The 21,901-nt window shown below is 42.0% G+C and overlaps 1 protein-coding gene across 2 annotated transcripts in view; it reads left to right on the top strand.

Moving 5' to 3' along the window:
• Vps13d (vacuolar protein sorting 13 homolog D) overlaps positions 1 to 21,901 on the top strand; it is a 219,532-nt gene that overhangs the window by 88,201 nt on the left and 109,430 nt on the right. For both annotated transcript variants that reach the window (XM_028786006.1, XM_028786007.1), the window contains 11 exons: positions 424 to 576; positions 2,277 to 2,412; positions 3,703 to 3,750; positions 6,238 to 6,388; positions 6,503 to 6,713; positions 10,250 to 10,497; positions 11,549 to 11,740; positions 12,031 to 12,157; positions 13,438 to 13,580; positions 16,813 to 16,943; positions 17,160 to 17,335. In XM_028786006.1, the coding sequence (XP_028641839.1) occupies positions 424 to 576; positions 2,277 to 2,412; positions 3,703 to 3,750; positions 6,238 to 6,388; positions 6,503 to 6,713; positions 10,250 to 10,497; positions 11,549 to 11,740; positions 12,031 to 12,157; positions 13,438 to 13,580; positions 16,813 to 16,943; positions 17,160 to 17,335 (1,716 nt within the window). The remainder of the gene's footprint in view (positions 1 to 423; positions 577 to 2,276; positions 2,413 to 3,702; positions 3,751 to 6,237; positions 6,389 to 6,502; positions 6,714 to 10,249; positions 10,498 to 11,548; positions 11,741 to 12,030; positions 12,158 to 13,437; positions 13,581 to 16,812; positions 16,944 to 17,159; positions 17,336 to 21,901) is intronic.

Here is a 21,901-nt window from a genome sequence, read left to right as displayed (position 1 = left end):
TCTCTCTCTCTCTCTCTCTCTCTCTCTCTCTCTCTCTCTCTCTCTCTCTCTTATAAAAACATTATTTGAAACAGGGCTTCACTATGCAGCCCAGGCTGGCCTAAAATTTGCCCTGTTGCGAAGGATGGCTTTACAGTCATCCTCATCCTCAGCTGAGGTTGTCATAAGTATGCTGTACAATGCTCAGCATTATTTCAGTCTACTTCTGAACATCCAAAAATGTTTAGTTGTGACTGAGCCTGAAAGTATCTGAAGTCACTGGCTCTCAGGCCCTTCTTGGGTCACAAAGAACAACCAGGTTATATGATGCAGATACAGTCAGTCAGTTATAGGAGGGCTGATCTCCTAGTGGCTTGGAACCCCTGTAGAGACAGCAGGGAGGGTAAGGCAGAAGGGACAACCTGTCATCTGATTTGGTTCCAGGGCTGCACTGTCTCACAGTGGGAGTCCTGGGGTGGTTCCAGAAGGGAATGGAACATTCCTGGATGATGCACACAATGTCAGTGAGTGGCGAGAAGTCCTCACAGGTGAAGAGATTCCCTTTGAATTTGAAGCCAGAGGAAAGTTAAGACACAGGTAAAATGTGGTTGTTTATTCTTCTTCTATGAAAGATGTGACATGGATATAAATGTTTGTCCCTGGTGTTTTTGTCTTTCACTATTTGTCTTTCACGGACTTTTAAATGTTTTATTGTTCAAAGATACTTTGATAGTCACTGTTTTCTCTTAAAAATATAGACTGTCATGCCATGTTGGAAAAGCATTTCTTTCTATTCCCATTTTCTTGATGTGTGAGAAGGTAACTAAGTATTTCAGAGTCTGGCAAAAGCTAGATACATGTTAACATTCAGATCCATTGCATCCTGTCCTGGTTTCCATGTCGGAGACTGAACCTGAATGTAGCAGAGGTAGATGATGTACTACTCTAGAAAGGTTCTCAAACCTTGATGATTTCAACCTTAGAATATACTTGTGCCACAAACTTTCTGTAAGCAGATAGGCCCAGGATGCAGAGCTAGGAATAGTACAGCAAAATTTCGAAGCAGTGTAAGATTACCTCTTCAAGGGGCACTGCTGGCCCAGTCACTCCTGAAGCAGCCAGCTAGAGGACTTGGCACAAATATGGAAGAAGGCTTTAATTCCATTTCCTGAAAGATAATAGAATGTCCAATAAGGTATTATCTCACTATTTGCAAGTATTTTTAAATGGAAAGGCTGTCTAGGATGTAAATAGGCGAAGGCTTAGTGTTTGAGCCTTGAACTGGTTTCAGGGGAGCTGAAGTGGAAGAGATTGACTTCAGGCCTGAGCTCATATGCAAGCTCCCTCACAACAGTCTTTCTTCCTCTTGTTCCACCCGCAAGGGTTAGTCCTGACTAGTTTGGATATATGGATCTGGGTCTCTGGGAGTCTTTTGAAGGTGGGAGTGGAATCTCTCTGCTGGACAGATTTCCAGGGTGTCCTGTGCTTCAGGAGGCTCTTGTTAATAGTATCATCTTTTCATAAGCCCTGCCTCTTGCAGCAGAGAGGGCTTGGTGTAATTTCCGTCTTAGTTTCCATGTTCTGTAGCCCACTGTACTGCTTAGACTCATGAAAATAAAGGCAGTTTTTGGCACTTTCCCCTTGGCATACTGGACCCTATGCTGCCCTCCCTTCCTGTCAGCCACAAGTTCAGTTCCCCATTTCAGCCTTCTGGCTTGAATTAGGCAACATCTAAAATAGAATTAAACGTGCAATTTCCTCCCTTTTCCTTCTGTTCTGCCCACTGCCTTCTGCTCAAATTTCAGCTGAGCACTTGTACTCTTAACTCCAAGGGCTCTGTCTCCCAGGCCTATCTGTGGTCGCATAGGGCCAGACAACTGGATGGGTTCCTCAGAGGAGTAAACTTTCAACAAAGGAACCAAAAAGAGAAAGCTTATGTATCCCAAGAACATGGTTCCTTGATTCAGGGCCACTACGTTGACCATCCATTTAGCTGATTTCCACTGACAGTATTTCAGGATGACTAGGTAGGTGCTGCTGGGAGCCACCTGGCAAGCACACAGATTTTCATGGTTTTTATGAGAAGAGGGCAGATGCCCCTTGCTCCAGGCCCTCTGCCTCCCACCACTAGCCGTCAGCATAAAAGCCACTTCAACTGTCTTCTTGACTTCTCTCACTAGGTAATGCTGAGGAGGCTTGACAGGCCTTTACATCATTATAAAATACAATCAGGTTGGAGTCACTGCTCTTAATTTCCTGTCCTTTTGAGACTGGGCCCTTTCTGTTTCTCTTGACAGACATACTCACGACCTGCGTATCCATCAGCTGCAAGTTCGAGTAAATGGCTGGGAGCAAGTGAGCCCAGTGTCTGTTGACAAGGTCGGGACCTTCTTTCGATATGCAGCACCAGACAAAAATTCCTCTTCCTCTACGGTGAGTGGCTGCTGTATGTAGGGTACCATGCACACTCTGCCAGGCCAGGCTGTCACATAGTGACGCTTGCATAACCTTGCTCTGTTGAAGTGCTTTGCTCCCCTATTTCTCTAAGGAGACGTCAGAGTATTGGCTCAGGAGTGGGTGTTAGGAATCAACATGTAGATCAGCCAGCTAATGGTTGACATCAGTAGAAAACAAGGTGGAAATCTGGCAGCAACATGTCTCATGTAGGTAGATATCTTTATTCTCTGCTTACAGTCTGGGAAACTTGAATATAGTCATCCTTCAGTGTCTGTGGGGGCTGGGTTTCAAGACTTCACCTGCCCCATCCCAGACCCAAATCGGAGGTGCTCAAGTCTTTAATTTTTATGGCATAGTGTTTGCATATAGTCCACACATATCCTCCAGTAAACTTCAAGTGATCTAGAGATCACATTTCCACAGAAGTATGTGGAAGTGGTCGCTAGTACTGTGTTGTTTAGGGACTGGAGACGAGGAGATAGTTTGTGTGTGTGACCATAGGAGGCCTGACCACACATCACATGATCTGGGCCTGGTTGAGTTTGAGGGTGGGCCCTGTGTATGTAGAGGACCAACTCTCTTGGCTGTTTTTGTTGTATTATTAAGCTTTATCATTTGCATGCATCTTCATATTATACTGCTCTTCCATGGTCCGTTTAGTTCTGTGTTTCTAAATCCTATGTAACATGGCTATTTATTGTCTGATCACACATACGTTCACATGCCTTCTCCCTAGTTTCATCCTGGCCTTTCGACCTAGGGCTGCGGGGCAGGGGGAAGGATGTAGGCAGTTTCCCCAGCTGCTGGTACAGGCAGACGCCAGTGTTCTGGTGATGCAAGTACCTTAAGTGTTTTTTTGCCATATTCATGTTTTGTTAGGCAGGTAACCTAATTATGAGCATCAGTGATGAAGCAAACACTGCAGCTTTCCTCATGAGAGATACTTTTGGAGAACTCCATTCCACGAGTGTTTATTTTCACTGTTTCTCTGTGGCATGCCACTTATCTTTAGTGGGAGAAAACCAGATTCTTTTCTGCCTGAATTCATGTCAGGCAATGAAAGGACCAGCTCTTCCCCATTACATTGATGGGTCCTAGAGAAACACAACCATTGCATGATAGTAGACTGAATATCATTTTCACCCTACTACTCAAGACATGGTATATTGTCTTTAGACATACTGTACTTGTCATTGTCACTGAGTTTAGTTGTACCTGCTATTGTATAACTGTGCTGAAGCTCTGATTTTTATAACTCTCTCATAGATTGGCAGCCCAAGCAGCAGAACAAACATCATACATCCCCAGGTTTATGTGAGTATGACTTTCCTGTTGTCATCATTGTACATACTGAGTGTGTGCACTGCACTGAGGCTGTACACAGGTGTGTGTTTCTTGATGGCCAAAGGACTATGTGGCCTGTGTGTAACTGACACTTACCCTACCCTTTCCTGTTAGTGGTCCCCCTGAATTAGTGCTCATAGCCGAGGATTTTAGTTCCTTCAGGACTTGCTTTCCTTCTCAGCTGAATTATTAGTTTTATTCTGGTTCGGTCATGTATTTTATATGCTTGGTCCAAAGACCATGCAAGGAAAATACAAGAGCAGTTAGATTACTCCCCACTGGTGCTTGAAACATCCTTGCAAGATCACATGAACATAATCCAGGCGTTCTTTTCATACTTCTTGTGCCTAAGGATCACAGACACTGAAGTTGGAGGTGTGTCTCTAAGCTATAGTGTGTGGTTCTTGGGAGTTAGGCTAGTGGAAGATTGATGGTGATTTCTGCCTGAATGTATTCCTGAAAAACATTCCAGAAAGGGGGCTAAAGAAATGGCTCAGAGAATGTGAATTCAGTTCCCAGCACCATGTCAGACAGCTTGTAATTGCCTGTAACTCCAGCTCCCTCTTCTGGCCTCCATAGTCACCTTCTGATTGGTGGCATCAGTCACACGGACATATACCCTTCCACATAAATAAAAATAATAGTTAAAAAAAAAACCAAAAATATTTCAGAAAATATGGTTGAGGTTTCACTTGGACTTCCCAGCACTTTGGTTTGGAAGCAAAGTACTTTGTCTTATAGCTTAGTAGACTAGTTCTCTTATAGTTTACACTAATAACAATAAAGTTGGCAGAATGAAGCACTTGGTTGTGCTATTATCTGTTTCTGTGGCAAAGAAACATCTAAGAGTAGTGCTTTTAGAACCTCTGTGGTGTGTGTCACGTGAAATTTATTCTTAAATAAATATTTCTGTATGGTAGTTGTACAAAGACTGTGTTAAATGTGAATGAACATTCAGAACTTAACATAGCAACTGTAACCCAGCAGCAATGATGAAACACTTCCCTCAGTTATATTGTCTGAAGCCAGCTTCCTGTTTTAAAGGTTCTACATGCTTGTAATCTCAGTACTAGGGAGATAGAGTCAGAGGTCAGAAGCTCAGCTACAAAGTGAGTTAAAAGTCAACCGTGGCTACCTGAAAAACAAAACATGAAATCAAACCGTTATTATGAAGCAGAACCTTCAGGATTGTGATGATGAAAGTTTATTTTTAAAGCTCTCCATGTCAGGCAGTAGTACATGAATCTTCAAGGGTAGTTGAGTCACACTGAGAGGGGAAGAAGTCATTTGCTCCCGAGGAATGTCTCTAAACAGACAGGGTTTCCTGTATTCTGTGCTTTGCACAGTCAGCTCTGAATCTCTGCAGACATTTTCTATTTTCTTGTGTGTGTCTGGGCAGCGCCCAACCCATTGCTAGTGTTTAAGGAATGCTTTCTCAGTCTTAATTTGGAAGGAAGATGGCACGTGAGAGAAACCAGTTAGTTTCTTACAAAGTTCTACTTCTTTTTTATTTTCTCAGGAGATTTGAAAACAAATTGTTCTATAGTTTCTTTATTAGGCCTGGTAGTGTGTATTTGTTTTTACCACATCACAGGAAATTTGGAAAGTTGAATAGATCATTACCACTATTGAAGTTCTTTGTACTATGTTTGTAGGCCCGGAGATAACCCTTTCTCCCTTTCTCTCTTTGTAGAACTAAGCAATGAATCCAAAGCCTCCTGCATGCTATGCAGATAACTCGCCCACTGAGCTGTATTTCCAGCCTTATATGTTCTTTTGGGACATACTTTGTGGTGTTTATCTGAGTAGATCATTTTATAGATGTTTTTAGAGTGGGTGCTTTAAAAAATGATTTATTTTTAATTATTTGATGTGTATATTTGTCTGCATGTATGTAAACATATGTGTAGATACACAACAGGTGTGTATCTTGTTACTGAGGAGGCCAAAAGAGGGCAAATCCCCTGGAACTGGAGTTACAGATAGTTGTGAGCTGCCATGTGGGTGCCCAGAATTGAATTCAGGTCCTCTGGAAGAGTGACCGGAGAACTTAAATATTGAGACATCTCTCTAGTCCTGGCTTTCCCGCCCACCCACCCTTTTTTTTTCTTCCATTGTTGTTGTTTTGAGGGGTCTCATGATAGAGCTCTGGCTGTTCTGGTACTCATGATGTAGACCAGGCTGGCCCTGAACAGTTATCTGCCTGCCTTTGCCTCCTGAGTGATGGGATTAAAGGCATGGGCCACCATGCCCAGCAGTCCTGGCTCTTTTTAAGTGTTCATGTTTAGCAGTATTTGTGGCCTGCTTGCTTATTTAGAGCTGAAAATTGGCTTGGCGTGGATAATAATTTACTGAAGAGCCACCATTGGGTGGTAGCAGTGCTCTTGACTTCCACACTCTGGGGAATCCATATGCAGTGTGTTTTTCCAGATGCAGTTTTCTCTTTCTCTTTCACAGTTCTCTTCGCTCCCGCCTGTGCGGGTGGTGTTTGCAGTCACAATGGAAGGCAGTGCTCGGAAAGTAATCACTGTTCGCTCAGCCCTTATTGTGAAGAACAGACTCGAAACACCGATGGAACTACGGTTGGATAGTCCTTCCGCTCCTGACAGTAAGTCAGGATGGTACAGAACTATTAGCCACTGTTATTGTGACTCTGTCCAAGATAATGAGTCTTGGTGTGGGGACTATCTCCTGCAAGTGCTAACACTTATTTCTGTGGCAGAGCCGGTGGTGCTTCCTGCCATCATGCCAGGGGACTCGTTTGCTGTGCCTCTACACCTTACTTCTTGGCGGCTGCAGGCCCGACCCAAAGGACTGGGTGTGTTTTTCTGTAAGGCTCCCATTCACTGGACCAATGTGGTGAAGACTGCAGAGGTCAGCAGCAGCAAGCGGGAGTGCCACTCGATGGACACAGAGAAAAGCCGGTTCTTCAGGTGTGTTGCTGCTAGGCTGGATGCCTGGGTGTTGGCTCTCCCCCGTTCAGGGCCTCTGCAGACTCTTAGCAAGGCCTCTTTCTATGTTCATTTCAAACTCTGAGTTCTCCTTCTTTAAATTCTTGAGTTAAAGTTTGTGGAAGGAAGAACACACCAAGGCTGTACGTAGCCACATGAGATGAGGATGTCCTTCTTGTGCATCTATCTGTACAAAGAGAGCACATTTTGAAAAGGAAAGAACAAACCAAAAGCCATCCAGCTCCTGGGTCTAAACTGGGAAGCCAAATCCTGAGGCTGAGGCTTCTCCTACAGAATAATTTTAAAGTATCTTAGGTAAAAATTGAGATTCACACACCTGATACTGACTTTCTTGAGCAGGATGACAAATTGCCTTACCACTCAAACCTGTGTTTCCTCTGTAGCATGTGGCAGCATCTTCCTGGGGTCAGTGTTGGAAGAAATACTGGTTTGCTGCCTTTAGGCTCTCAGAGATTTAAGACTTTAAGCCCTATTCAGACCTGCTTTACTTTTCGTATAGTGAAAATGGGCTTTTTTGTTGTTGTTGTTGTTGTTTTTTTTTGCTTGAGAAAAGTTAATTCCACTATTATGGGCCAAATTTAAAGCAAGTTTTACTAAATATTAAATACTGACCTAGAGATGTGCTTTGTTCAGGATCATTCCCTGGAATTTCCCAGCTGAAAATGGCCCTGAGCCGTGACCTACAGGGGTTTTTAAGGACAAACCTATAAGACACCATACTTTCACACGAGGCTTTGTTCTTCTCTGAGAACTTCAACTCCCAGAATTCTGGGGAAGTTACCTGGTCTCTGGGCAGGTAGGGCTTACAGGGTAATTTTGGACATTAGACCAATAGCTTGTTTTAGTTGGCATATGCACAATGAATACCTTGATTAATAATTCCAGATTGTATATTATTTTCAAGTATGTGTGGAACATTCTTCAAGAGAGTCCATTTTTGGGGGCCATAAAATCAATAAGTCAATAAATACTTAAAAATTGAAATCATAAGAATATATATCCTGACCATAATAGAATTGGATTAAATCAACAGCAATAAGATGCCTAGACAACCCTAAAATATTTGGGAATCAAACAATGTACTTCTACATAATTTTGGGGCCAAAGGAGAAATTACAAAGGAAACTAGAAAATATTTTGAGTTGAACAACAACAATTAAAACAGTAATAATACAGACATGTCAAAAAATGAGGAATACTATAAAAGCAGTTCCTATGGGAAAGCTACAGTTTTTAATGTTCTAAAAGAAAATACAAATATATATAAAATAACCCATTTAGCCTTGAGAAGCTCATAAAAGAATGAAAGAAAGCTAGTAAAAGACAGGCACAAAAACACAAATCTGTAAGCCTAGGAGTTGAGCTGTCAAGGCAAGAAGGTAAATAGTTCAAGGCCATCCTCAGCTATCTTGTGAGCTTGAGGCTGGCTTGGGCTATTTGAGACTCTGTCTTACCCAGAACCAAACATGCACACACACACACACACACACACACACACACACACACACACACACACACACAGCAGAGAGAGACACAGAGAGAGATACATAGAGAGAAACAAAAACTAATAAAGACAAATAGAAAACAATTATTATCAAAATTGGATTTTATAATGATTCTTCTTAAGTTAGATAACTTTCTAGCAAGACTGACTAGGGGGAAATAAAAGAAAAAAATTACCAATAAAATAAAAGTGATGTTAAACTGGGCATGGTGGCTCAGACCTGTAATTCTAAGACTCTTGATGATGCAGGAGAATTTTGAGTGTGGAGCCTGTTTGGGCTACTTAGCTACTTAAAAAAAAAAAAAATGGAACAGACTAACTGACTACCAACTACTCCCTCATGCCAAATAAATGAAACATTACTTCCCATCCGACAGATGTGAAAAGGATTGCAAAGGAAGGAATGTGCTTGCATGCATTTGTGCTGCCAGATCTACTTGGGATTAGATAACCTGTCAGGGGCCTTGACCCTGAAAAAGACTACATCTGCCTTCCTCCGTAGTCATTGATTGCCTATAGCTTTCCACCTGGGATGGGGCCTCATTTGAGTTTCCCCGTCCACACTGCCATATCACTTGCCAATTTCTAGATTTTGTTTAAGCATGAATTCCTCTTATTGAGAGGGAATTAAGTTCAATTAGGTGGGTTTTGGATTTCCTCAGGATATAAGTGCAGTACTGCACCTACCTTTAGGAGAATCTTGGCATTTTGGTCATGTTGTGGTTTGTAGCTTTACATCTGTATCAAGTTAACAAATTTTTTTTGGTGGGGGGGGGTTGAGACAGGGTTTCTCTGAATAGCCTTGGCTGTCCTGGAACTCACTCTGTAGACCAGGCTGGCCTCGAACTCAGAAATCTGCCTCCCAAGTGCTGGGATCAAAGGTGTGCGCCACCACTCCTCGGCTCAATTTAACAATTAATGAAGAGAGACAGCACTAAAGATGTTTGAAAAAGTTATAGGGAATCATACTAAATTTCTGACTTAAAACTACATATAGTGTGTGTGTGTGTGTGTGTGTGTGTGTGTGTGTGTGTGTTACCAGGGATGATAATGCTTCTTCAAGAACCATAGTCTATTTAATAACAGCAACAACAAAAATACCAGTGCTAGGCATAGAAAATCTCCTTTGAGTTATTGGTCATCAGAGTCCAAGACACCTCCAAAACAATATAGGCTATCGCTGTGGCTCTTGTTTACCTTGCAGAAAATGAAGGTAAGCCCCTACTGTTGATAACATCAGACACTTTGTTCAGATCCAGGACTTAGAGGAATAGAACTGGAAGTGACCTAGAAACCTCCTCTGTGAGGATTGTGTCTCATAGTACCTGAAGGAACTATGCAAGCTGCCAAGGGAAGAAAGTAATCAAGAGTTCTCCCAGGTGTAAAGCTACAAACCACTACATGACCGAAATGTCAAAGTGTCAGAATAACATGAACATAGGCATTTGATTATTTTAAACTTACGAATAAGTACAAGCACAGTATGGTGAGTTCTAGCACACCTTTGCCTACAACTGTGTAGGGAGACTAAATATAAATAGATGAATGAACACAGAATCATAGTTGGTTAAATAATAACAATATCAAATATTTCAGTCACTCTGTCAACTGTTAATCCTGAGATTGCTGGACAAAAAAACCTTAACACAGAGTAGTGTATACCATGTGACCCCTTTTGTATTTAGTTCCTGGGCAGGCATGTCTGATAAAAAGGATTGCTTGAACGTCTGGGAAAACACACCTGTTAGAAAGTTAGTGAGGGCACGTCTTTAACTTGCTTTGAGTGATGGTTACATATGAGCATGTAATGGCCAAAGCCCATTAAACCCCAGTATTCAAAACCTCTACATTTTACTGTGAGCTACATCTCAGTAGATATATTTTCATCAAAATCTGTCTGACTGAGCTGAACCATTTTTTCATTATTTAGCTCGAGAGAAATATTGTAGCTCTTAATTCAGGCTGACGATTTTCATGTGATTTGTCTTTACAGGTTTTGTGTGGCCATAAAGAAGGAGAATTATCCAGATTACATGCCCTCAAACATATTTTCTGACAGTGCAAAACAGATTTTCAGACAGCCTGGGCATACCATATACCTCCTACCAACAGTGGTCATCTGCAACTTGCTGCCTTGCGAGATTGACTTCTATGTGAAAGGAATGCCAATTAATGGGACCCTGAAACCTGGCAAAGAGGCAGCCCTTCCCACGGCTGATACGTCTCAGAACATTGAACTGGGTAAGGCTGCCTTAGCATCATTTATAGTAATCCTATAAAAAATACCAGGGAATATTTGTGAGCATACTGAGCCCCTTGTAGAGATCAGGTTGCATGCAATATCTCAGTGAACCAACTCAGAGCCAAGGACTTAGCTAGGAAGTAATTAACAGAGTGCTCTTTCTTGTGTGTGGATATATAGGGAGTGGTTCCATCTTTTCACACCATGCATAACCTAGCTGTAGAGTGGGAAGAGGCAAATGTTTGTATGCACTCAGGTCTTCAGACAGAAGGCAGGCTCTTGACCTGTGCCCTCATATAATCCTAACAAGCATCACTTTTTTGTCCCGTTTTATTGATGCAGAGATGAAAGTTGCAGTGTTTATTACATTAAGTAATGTTCCTTTGTAAGGGTCAGGGTAGAGAATACCCAAGCAGACATCAGTGAGCATAACATTATCAGGCCCTTCAAGCAACTCTAGGATTAGAATAGTAAACTTAAGTTTACTTAAGGGGTTAAATCACATTTTCATCACTGGACATGAAACTCAGCACTCAGGAGACAGAGGCAGGCAGATGTCTGAGTTAAAGGCCAGCCTGGTCTGTAGAGCAAGTTCCAGGACATTCAGGGCCACACAAAGAGAAATGCTGTTTAAAAAATAATGATATAAAGAACACCACAGATGTTCATCATGTTGTACAAAGTTCTTAATTAGACAAGTGGACCCAGCCGGGCAGTGGTGGCGCACGCCTTTAATCCCAGCACTTGGGAGGCAGAGGCAGGCGGATTTCTGAGTTCGAGGCCAGCCTGGTCTACAGAGTGAGTTTCAGGACAGCCAGGGCTATACAGAGAAACCCTGTCTCGAAAAACCAAAAAAAAAAAAAAAAAGACAAGTGGACCCTAGGTTGCTTTATAGTTGTTCTTAGCCAACAAGATGAAAGTGGCCTTGAGGTTTCTACCTTGTAGATCCTTAGTGATTTCTCTAAAAGAACTCCAGTTTACTTCTGTTATAGGGTATTTTTTGACAAATTTAAGTGCATCTCCAGAAAAGCCAATGTCTTGTACCTTTAGGGGTGTCCCTGGAAAACTTTCCACTCTGTAAAGAATTGCTCATTCCACCTGGGACGCAGAACTACATGGTCAGAATGCGACTCTATGACATCAACCGGCGGCAGCTCAACCTCACCATCCGCATTGCTTGCCGTGCAGAAGGATCCTTAAAGATCTTCATTTCCGCACCATATTGGCTAATCAACAAGACAGGTACACACTGAGACCATTCAAGTAGACCTTTGACATGGGAACTTGGATGCCTTTGCTCAGCTGACTAACTGGAGCCATTGCAGACAGATTACTCTATTGTCTGATCTGTTCAGTCTTCCCTATGTATGACCATGTCAAGGTGCTCATTAGATGGTCCTCAAACAATGGTCTGGGCCCACTGATGAACTCCCTTCTACTGTTTTCCCAAGGTGACTTTCCCCTTTAGCTGTTTGCATGTTTCATGGGTAGACTGGGTGGGAATGATATAAACTTTTCCCTCCTTCCTAAAGGGTTACCACTGATCTTCAGACAGGACAATGCAAAGACAGATGCTGCAGGCCAGTTTGAGGAGCATGAGTTGGCACGGAGCCTGAGCCCTCTTCTGTTCTGCTATGCTGACAAAGAACAGCCAAACCTGTAAGTGTGGCTATGTATGGGAGGGGCAATGAGCTAGCATGGGTGGGAGATCAGCAAAGCCAGAAACTACCCGTTTAAGTAGAACTGTCCTGTAGCCCACAGGCCTGGCTTGGCGTCAGTGGAATCCTAACTTAATAGGATTAAAACAAAACAAAACAAAACCCCTAAGTTATATGTTATTTGATACTGAAAATAAACCATTCGTGAGCTTGTATGAAGGGTACTAATGTTTTGTTGAAGTAGGACTCTTATTTGTAACTGTGTCATGGAAGAGGAACTGGGCATTCCTGTCTCTTCTGCCATCTTCTTTCTGCTAGAAGCTCTGTGTCCTGGAGAGGAGTGACATTAGGGAGAAGACAGTCTGTTCTTGGTGAAGTCTTTAGCTCATGGATCCAGCTGATGCTGTTTATGGGAGGGTTGCAAATCCCACATGTGATGTGGCACCATCTCAAAATTCATGGGAATCTGCCGGTGGGGGTTTATTTATGAGATTAAATGAGGTGTCTCTTTAAGACATGTAGGGACATTAATTTTCTTTTGTTGGTTTTGGCATTCTGTTTTCCTCAGGTGTTTATAGCCCTAGTCTAACAATAATGGAGGTGTCCCTTATTTCTAACCATTATCTGTAGGGTAGTGCTGAATCCTCATATGAAGGTCCCCAGTGTACTCCAGTGGATGCAGGTGTTTGTACCATAGCCAGCCTAAGTCTAGAGAAGGCTTGTGGTTATTCAGAGTTGTGGCTATTGGAGGAGAGACAGCCAGACATGTGACAACACATCCAGGAGTTTCTCTCCTCAGAAGCATAGAGATGGTGTTACCTGCCTAAGGCCACATTGTGGTAGAGTTGGAACATGTGTTCTGGAGTTGTTTACAGGTTCTCTTACGAGACCCCAGCTACTTCATCAGTGCTCTACCATTGTGATCATACTGGTTCCTGGAAAGACATCCCCCAGCTGCCTCACCTTACAGTGTTTGCTCAGGGTTTTTCCCTGAGTCTTTGGATTTTAAGGAGCAAGATTGTAGCATGTGGCCGGCTTATGGACAGTACTGACATTTTCTCCCAAAGTGCTTAGCTGCAGTTCTCAGTCATTCCACACACTGTTGTGCTGTGGCTACCTCTGGAGTTAATTCCTCTGGAGTTAATTGACTTGCTATGCTTGAGGTTCATAGGAGGTAAGGTTGAAAGTCAGTGGGAGAGACCTAACCAAGTGGCAGTCACAGTGTTTCCTTGTTAGAGCCTGTTGTGGAGGTATCCATGTTTGCTCTTCTTCCCACCACAGCTGTACCATGAGAATTGGAAGAGGGATTCATCCAGAAGGCATGCCTGGCTGGTGTCAGGGCTTTTCCCTGGATGGTGGCAGTGGTGTCCGAGCTTTGAAAGTCATCCAACAAGGAAACCGCCCAGGTCTCATCTACAACATTGGTGAGTTATGTTTGGGGCTGAGGGAGGATTGGGATCATTGGCCAAAGATCCCAGACCTCCATGAGTAAAACAGCTAGCTATGCATGTTGGCCTGGCAACAAGTGCAGGTTTTCTGATTTGACTATGGTCATATATCTCCTCTCTAAGTGCTGGATTGATCTCTACATAGATATGTTCTCTGAAACACTCCCCCCCCCCAGGGGAATAATTAAAAACACTTAAAACACTTCCATCCTTCGAGTGTTTCCACACATTAATTCAAAGTTAGAAACTCTGAGCAGGTCAGGAGGATTCACCTGGGACTGAAGTAGAGGGTTTGAGTGACAGTCCAGATGTATCAGTCAGTAAGAGAAGCAGAGAAGTGCAGAAGCAGGACATAGGTGTGTGAATTTGAGGCAGGAAATACAATAAAATGTACCCAGGGATGTCATCATCCCAACTTGCCCCCCCAACTTGTTTGTCTTCCTGTTTGTGGCAAGGAGCATTCTGTACCCATGTTCTTCAGAGCCACCTGAGGACACATAGAACACTTTTTTAAGGTTCAGGGTCAGTTGGATTTAAGTATTCCCCAGGTTTAATATGTTAGCAATGAGTATTTGTAATAAATCATTTCCAGAGACTTCACAGCCATATTTATCTAGACTGCCTGGCCCTATAGAGCTTTCTGTAGTTCTGGGAGTGCCCTGCCTGGTACAGTAGCACAAGCTACATGCAGCACCTGAGTGCTACTTCCTGAGAAAGATTCTTGGGTAACCAAGGAAGCAGCAGCTGTTCATTTTAGTCAACTCTTTTTTTTTTTTAAGATTTATTTTATTTGTATGAGTGTTTTGCATGGTTTATAGCATGTGTACTATGTTCATATGTAGTGCCCAGGGAGGCCAGAAGAGGTCGTAGGATTCTCTAGAACAGTACGCATTGTTGGTGTTGGTCTACAGTTTTGTAGGATGAAGAACTATGATGGTCCAGTTTGTTCTGAATGCTACAGAAAATGGGGTAGTTTAATCTTGAGGGTTTTGAAAAATGTATTTATTCATTTGCTTATTTATTTATTTTGAACGTGTGTGTGTGTGTGTGTCTGTGTGTATGTATGTGTGTGAGAGACATGCATTAGGACACAGTTTGCTTGAGTTTGGTTCTTTCCTTCCATCATGTGGGGCTTGGGAATTGAATTCAGGTTGTCATTGTAGAGGCAATCACTGATAGCTGCTGAGCCATCTTGGCTACTTGGGGATTCTTCAGACGAATTGTCCAGGTGTAGTTTCGTTTTCAGATTGCTTAACTTGGGTTTGTATTCAGACTCCCATTCAAACTGCCTCCTTGCTGTGGACATAAAGATCCTAAAAATAAGCCAGCTTTATTTGAGCTGAAGAGAGTATTCTCACATTTGTCTGCTCCACCCCTTAACTTGGCAAAGGCTGCCTCATGCTGGCTGTCTTGCCCTTAATTTATTTTCCAAAACAAGGTACCCAGATTGGCTGGAAGCTATGTTTGGGACAGATTTGGGAAAGGAAAGGATGAAAGTTAATCCTTCTAGCACAGCTCCTGCTAAGAGCCACAGAGTTGTAGCAGATAAGCAAGTGGACCAGTGAGTACACATGTAAATGTCCATGCATGTGTAACCATGTCTGCAGGTGTAGCCAGGAGTGTATGTGTAACCATGTCTGCAGTAGTAGCCATGAATGCATATATAACCATGTCTGCAGGAGTAGCCATGTGTGCATGTGTAGCCTTGCAGTATCTGTTAACATGTGTGCTAGGAGAGTTCTTCACAGATCTGTCATCGAGTTCTATTGTTCTTCCAAGTGAAGGTGTAGAAGGATGGGCCAAGATAGGATGTTGGTCAGGTTTGTTACATTTGTGTATGTGTTGTCAAAGTAATCTGTGAACTCCTAGTTTTACAACCAGCTTTTTCTTGGAAGTGTTTACAGCACAATCCCAAACAGAAAAGCTGGGGATGTGCACCTTGAAAACAAAGGATTTTGTGTGTATTTGATCTCAGCTCAATTTCCTGGGAGTCTACCAGGGCAAACTAGGATGGAAGAGAAACACAAAGCCCACCAGAATTAGAGTGTCTGTGCTGCTCTGGCTGACTATTTTTTTTTTTTTAATTGTCATCAGATTTTACAAGGCAGCTCAGTGTGACTTGAATTTCTTTTTTTTTTTTTTTTTAAATTTTTATTTTATTTATTTTATATATATGAGGAATACACTGCAGCTGTCTTCAGACCCACCAGAAGAGGGCATCAGATCCCATTACAGATGGTTGTGAGCCACCATGTGGTTGCTGGGAATTGAACTCATGAACTCTGGAAGAGCAGTCAGTGCTCTTAACCGCTGAGCCATCTCTCCAGCCCTTGAATTTCTTTATTCGAAACTTGTTTTGTGATTTTTTTAACGAATAAATAAATTCTAGCATTGAATATAAGTTAAATTAGTAAGCAGGGAAGACGTATTTTTTTATTGAATAAATAAATCCTTGCATCATCTATGAGTTGGATTATTGGACAGTAGGCTAAAATTTCTAGAGGAGATTCTAGCTAGAGTGCTTGATTGAGTTCAGGTTGGTACAGAATTTAACTAAGTAGTCTGAGATTTCCACTCTTTCCTTTAACAAAGGCAGGTTTTCTGGGGTGAAGTTTGTGTCCCAGGTATAAACATCATTGTAGCATATGGATCTGTCTGAGTGCTCTGATACATAAACAGAAAGCTAAGCTTTGTGTGACCCAACATTTGTGTGTCTTTGCTGCTGTTATAATGGCTTATTCGAGGTAAAGAAACTAGGATTTAAAAGGATATTGGAACTACCCCTGAAACTTTTAAACATCTATCTATCTATCTATCTATCTATCTATCTATCTATCTATCTATTTTGTGTATTTATCATGGTGCCTGTGTGAAGGTCAGAGGACAAGTTGTAAGAGTGTGTTCGCTCTTTCTACATTTTGAGTTCCGGGGATCAAACTCAGGTTGTCAGACTTGGTGGCAAGTACCTATAACCACTTAGCCATCTTGCCAGCTCTCCTCCTCAAGACTTTCTAAAGCCTAAATGGGAATAAGGAAGAATACATTGTGAGCAATTGATGTGTCCATTCCATTCTGGAAAGGCTTCATACCTTCTCCAGGTGTCATACTTGTTTGCTCAGAACTAAAGAATTATGAAAGCTATTCGTTTTTGTCAGACCAAGAATTTTCTGTCATGATTAATCAATGAAATGGTTCTTGTCATTTATAGGTATTGATGTCAAGAAAGGCCGAGGTCGATATATTGACACTTGTATGGTCACCTTTGCCCCTCGTTATCTATTAGATAATAAATCATCTCACAAGCTTGCATTTGCACAAAGGGAATTTGCCCGGGGACAGGTAAGCAGTTTGTTTTGATGATTGCCCAGAGCTTGTTTAATAACAGGGAGTTTAATGTTGAGGCTTGCTTCTTATCAAGACTGTATGTTTTGTGTTGTGAGTGACCCAACAGCTCCTGCTTAGGATAAGGCTCAGAGTAGGCACTTTGCAAGAAAGGTATGTGACTTGTTCAAGTATTGAGTAGACTCACTAAAGCCCATGATCTGTGTGTCTTAGGGAACAGCCAATCCCAATGGCTACATTTCCACCTTGCCTGGATCTAGTGTGGTCTTCCACTGGCCGCGCAATGACTACGATCAGCTGTTGTGTGTCAGGTTGATGGACGTTCCCAATTGTATTTGGTCTGGAGGCTTTGAAGTTAATAAAAATAATTCCTTCCATATCAATATGAGGTAAGTCTGAAGCTTGAAAGAGACAAACATAGCTTTGTTTGAGGCACATTAATTTTACACACACACATACACACACACACACACACTAAGTGGACTTGTGAAATTATGGCTCAAATAGACTTCATGTAAAATTCCAAGGAAGTGTGAGCATTTTGGTGGTATGAGTTATAGAAGGTATTGGCAGCTTTAAGTGATGATACAGTTCTGTGGTTTTCAGGGTGTGTCAAATCCAGAGTGACTGCCTGTAACTCAAAGTCGCTGTCTGTGTTTAGTTACCACTGATGGTGACTCTCTGTTTGTTCTTGTGCATTTGAATGTTCTCTTGTGATGTTCTGGTAAATTATCAGGCCTTCTAGTTTCATTTCTGTTACTGTGATAAAACACTCAGACAAAAACAAAACAAAAACAAAACAAACAAACAAACAAAAAACAACTTGAGGAAGAAAGGGATTAATTTCAGTTTATACTTTCAGGTTATAGTACAAAATCGTGGAGAAGTTAAAGCTGGAACTCCAAATAGCTTGTCACATCACATCCACAGCCAAGAAGGCGGGGGGAGTAGAAATGAGTGTGTGCACGCTCACCTGTTTATTACATGTGCTTAGCTTTGTTTCCCCACTGCCGTGGAGTTCAGGGTTTTTTGCCTAGGGAATGGTGCTACCACAATGGGTTAGGCCTTCTCATATTGATTTGCTGAATTAAGACATTCCCTACAGAGGTAGCCACAGGCCAACCCAATGTGAGACAACCTCTCAATCAGATTTTCTTCCCAGGTGATTTTTGGTTATGTCAAGTTGAAAAACCTAAATATCTTATCTTCTTTGCTTTCCCCAGTGAGCCTCAGGCCCTTGTTTGAAAAACCAACCACCTTCAGGATGACTTAATTCCCTTCTTGTTTCATCAAACGCTTTTATTATTGTTGTTATATTTTTTGCAGTTGAACCTCCCGTTTAATATACTTGCTTAGTGAGCACTTTGCCACTGAGAATGTTCCTAGCCCCATTGAATAACAACAGGGTTTTAGGTTTGTTTTGTTTGTTTGTTTATTTATTTATTTATTTATTTATTTATTTATTTTACCTTGAAAGTAGTTTTTTTGTAGGTTGTTCAGCCTGACCATGAACTTCAACTTCTCGGCCACAGTGATAACCCTTATTGACCATACACTGGACCAGCCAGTGTACATTCACTTTGCTGCTACACATGTGAGGGTCTCTGCAACCACCAAGGCCAACAGAGTAAGGATCTGAGGCAGGCAAGAAGGGAGTTTTGTTCAACACTACAATAGTTGTATTGATTCAAATTACTTCTGAGTAGTTTATTTTAGGCATATTGAAGTACAGCACAATTTGGTGAAAATTTTCCAGGTAATAATTAACTCAGTCTGTGTGAACAGTAAAGCTTAAGACATGACTACATCAAAACTCTTTGTAAGATACATATAACATCTTCCATATAGTTTCTGTAGATTGACAAGCTCATGATAGTGGTCTGGGGAAAAGAGCTCGTGTGGCCTCAGCCACACAGATAGCAAAAAGGTCACTAGGCTCTCAGCCTTCTAGGCAGATAACAGGTTATATGCAACTCTCACTTTGAAGGAACAACCCTGTGTGTTCAACATTCCTGGCTCTCCAAGTGCTTATCTTTGAGCACAAAGACCTCTGTGTCTCTCTCACACACCCCTTGGCCAGCTTGTATGCACTCACAGTGCTACATACTTTTAACTAGCGAGTACACAGACTGATGCACACGGATGTTAAAGTATCTTTTATTCTCCTGTAGTCGTTGTTGTCTCTGAGGCTTACTGCCTCTAGATACTAACCTAGGCCTAGCCCTGAAAAGTTCTATAGTCCATACAATCTAATCCAGGCCTAGAATATTTTTAGCCTCTGAGATTTTCTGCTGAATGAGCTTGTTCTTTCTGAGCTTGGCATCCTGGTTCAATGCACCTGTTTAGGCTCAATCTCTTCTTCAAACTGACTGACTCAATCTAGCTTCTGTCTCAGCCTTTGACTGAATTGCTCTGCTTGGCCTGAAAGTAACCCTAGCAATATGTTCAAATCTTCTGGCTCCTTCTCATTCTCTGGCTCCTTCTTTCTTCACCCGAGTCTAGCTTATTCTCTCTTCAACCCATCTCTGTACAGCTCTCCTGGTAAAACTGCCTCCTCTCTTTCTCTGCATTGGCCCTCAAGTTGATTCCTTTTCCTCTCTCTTCTTGTGAGAGTTGGGCATGTTCTATTCTGTCAAAGTTTTCTCTGATTCATCACTTTGTCTGCCACTCAATTAGACATCACTTTGAAACATGGATGCTTCCTTCTACAAACTAACATTACCTTAGAGATGTGTACTAAGGGCATGCCTGAATTCCAGCCAGAAGGATTAAAGGTGTGTACTAAGGGCTGAGCCACACTACAACTAGAAACAAGTTTTTTTTTTTTTTTTTCAGTAAATAACACAATCTTGGAGTTCACAGTGTGATCAAATATCCTGCAACATGGGGAGCCTCTAGAGCAGCGGTTCTCAACCTTCCTAATGCTGTAACCCTTTAATACAGTTCCTCATGTTGTGTTGACCCTGAGCATAAAATTATTTCATTGCTACTTCATAACAGTAATTTTGCTACTATTATGAGTCACAATATAAATATCTGTGTTTTTTGATGGTCTTAGTAGATCCCTGTAAAAGGGTTGGTTAGACTCTCAAAAGACCACTGCTTCATCTCCTGTTAAACTCAGACTCTACACCGATTAAATAACTCCCTGTTTTCTTTGCCCCTGTCCTCGGCAGCCTCCATTCTACATGGTATATCTAGAAATTTGACTACTCAAGAACATATATTAGTGGAAATGTGCAGCATGTCTTTGTTTGTTGACTATCTTCTTTTACATAGGATCATATCCTTTAAGGTTCATCGGTGTGGCATGGGTCAGCATTTTCTTCCTTAAAAAGACTGTCATTTGTCTGTTCCACTTTTTGTTTATCTATCTGCTGATGGTTCCACTTTTTGGTTCCTACTTTGAGCAAAGATGTGTACATATACATTCCAGACCCTGGTTTCTGTTCTTTTGTATCTAGACACAGAATATAATCATTGGATTATATGGGGGTGTTTGTTTGTTTGTTTGTTTGCTTGTTTTTGAGACAGGGTCTTACTCTCTATAGCCTTGCCTAGCCTGCAATTTTCTATATGAGATCAGGCTCGCCTTGAACTCATAGAGATCTGCTTGACTTTCTGTCTTCTGAGTTCTGGGAATAAAAGTATATGCCACCATGCCCACTTATAATTTTATTTTATTTTTCTTTAATACAAGGTTTTACTGTGTTGTCTAGGATATTCTTGAAATGGGAGCCCCAACAGTCTTCCCACCTCAGCCTTCTGAGTGGCCAGGATTGCAGATGTAGGCCACTGACTTTATCATTTTTAATCATTCAAGGCCATGCAATGCTGTGTTGTCTTAGGGTTATAGCATTTTAGTTTACTGTGAACTGTGGCTGGGGACTCCAGTTTCTCCACAGTTTTACTAACACGTACCATTTCCTGTTGGGATATCCATAATGGCTACTCCACTCCAGGCTCCCAGAAATGCCATCAGATGCTGTACTACTGAGCCCCTCGAGATGGCACTAATTTCTCCAGTGGTCATTTCATGTCTTAGTGGCCATTTGTCTGCCTTCACTGGATCTTCTGCCCACTTCTGAGCTGAATGTTGCTCTTTTGGATGTTTGCCCTGTCCAGGCATGTGATTTACAGTCTCCTAGTCTGCCTGTTGATGCTACTGCTTGTCTTCTGGGAGAGTGGTGTTGTGGAATCAGTTTATTGGTTCTTTGGTTGCTTCTGATGCCACATATGATTGTCAGATCCAGGGCCATGAAGCTTTGCTTGTTTGTTTGCTTTATGGTTTTATAGTCTCGGCTCTTGTGTGTGGTGTACCTGGGAGGGTCCACTTGTTGCTAGTGTTCATGTTCAGCTTCTCCAGGATGTTGGAAGGCATTTGGCAGTTCTGATAAGGGCTCTGTTTCTAGGCTTCCCATTCATTCACTGGCCTGTTTGTATGCTAGCATCAGTGTTGATAGCTGTAGCTTCATAGCACCTTTTGAAATAAGCAGCAAGAGACCTTCAGCTTGGTTTTGGTGGCTCTTTTGTTCAGAATTCCTGAGATCTGTAGAAATTTTATGATTTTTTTTTCTAATTCTGCTAAAAACATGCTTCTTGGGAGCCATTCATTGAACTGGGATTAAACATGATTACTTTAAAAAAGGTGAGAGTGGGGTGGAGAGGAAGGTGTGTGCCTCGTGTTAATCCTTTAAAAATGGCTTCAATGTGTATTCTAAGCTACCGCGTGACCGGTGCCATCCATTTCTTTTCCTTTCCCCAGTGTTTCATCTGGAAACAATTTGAATGGGAATTCTCAGGAACAGTATAGGGAGCCTCTTCCATCTCACACCTCCACTGATGTCAGCGTTTTGCCAAGTCCTACTTCTGTCCCTTAGTCTCTCCCTCCCTCTCCGTACACCCGCTCAGTGGGTTGAGCATGTTCAAGCACACTTTGCTGAACTGTAAGAAAA

This window comes from Grammomys surdaster, unplaced genomic scaffold (genome assembly GCF_004785775.1).
Source record: "Grammomys surdaster isolate TR1022 unplaced genomic scaffold, NIH_TR_1.0 125408, whole genome shotgun sequence".
Classification (NCBI taxonomy): domain Eukaryota; kingdom Metazoa; phylum Chordata; class Mammalia; order Rodentia; family Muridae; genus Grammomys; species Grammomys surdaster.
The sequence above is the reverse complement of the archived record's forward strand: the minus strand, read 5'-3'. Positions and strand labels throughout refer to the sequence as shown.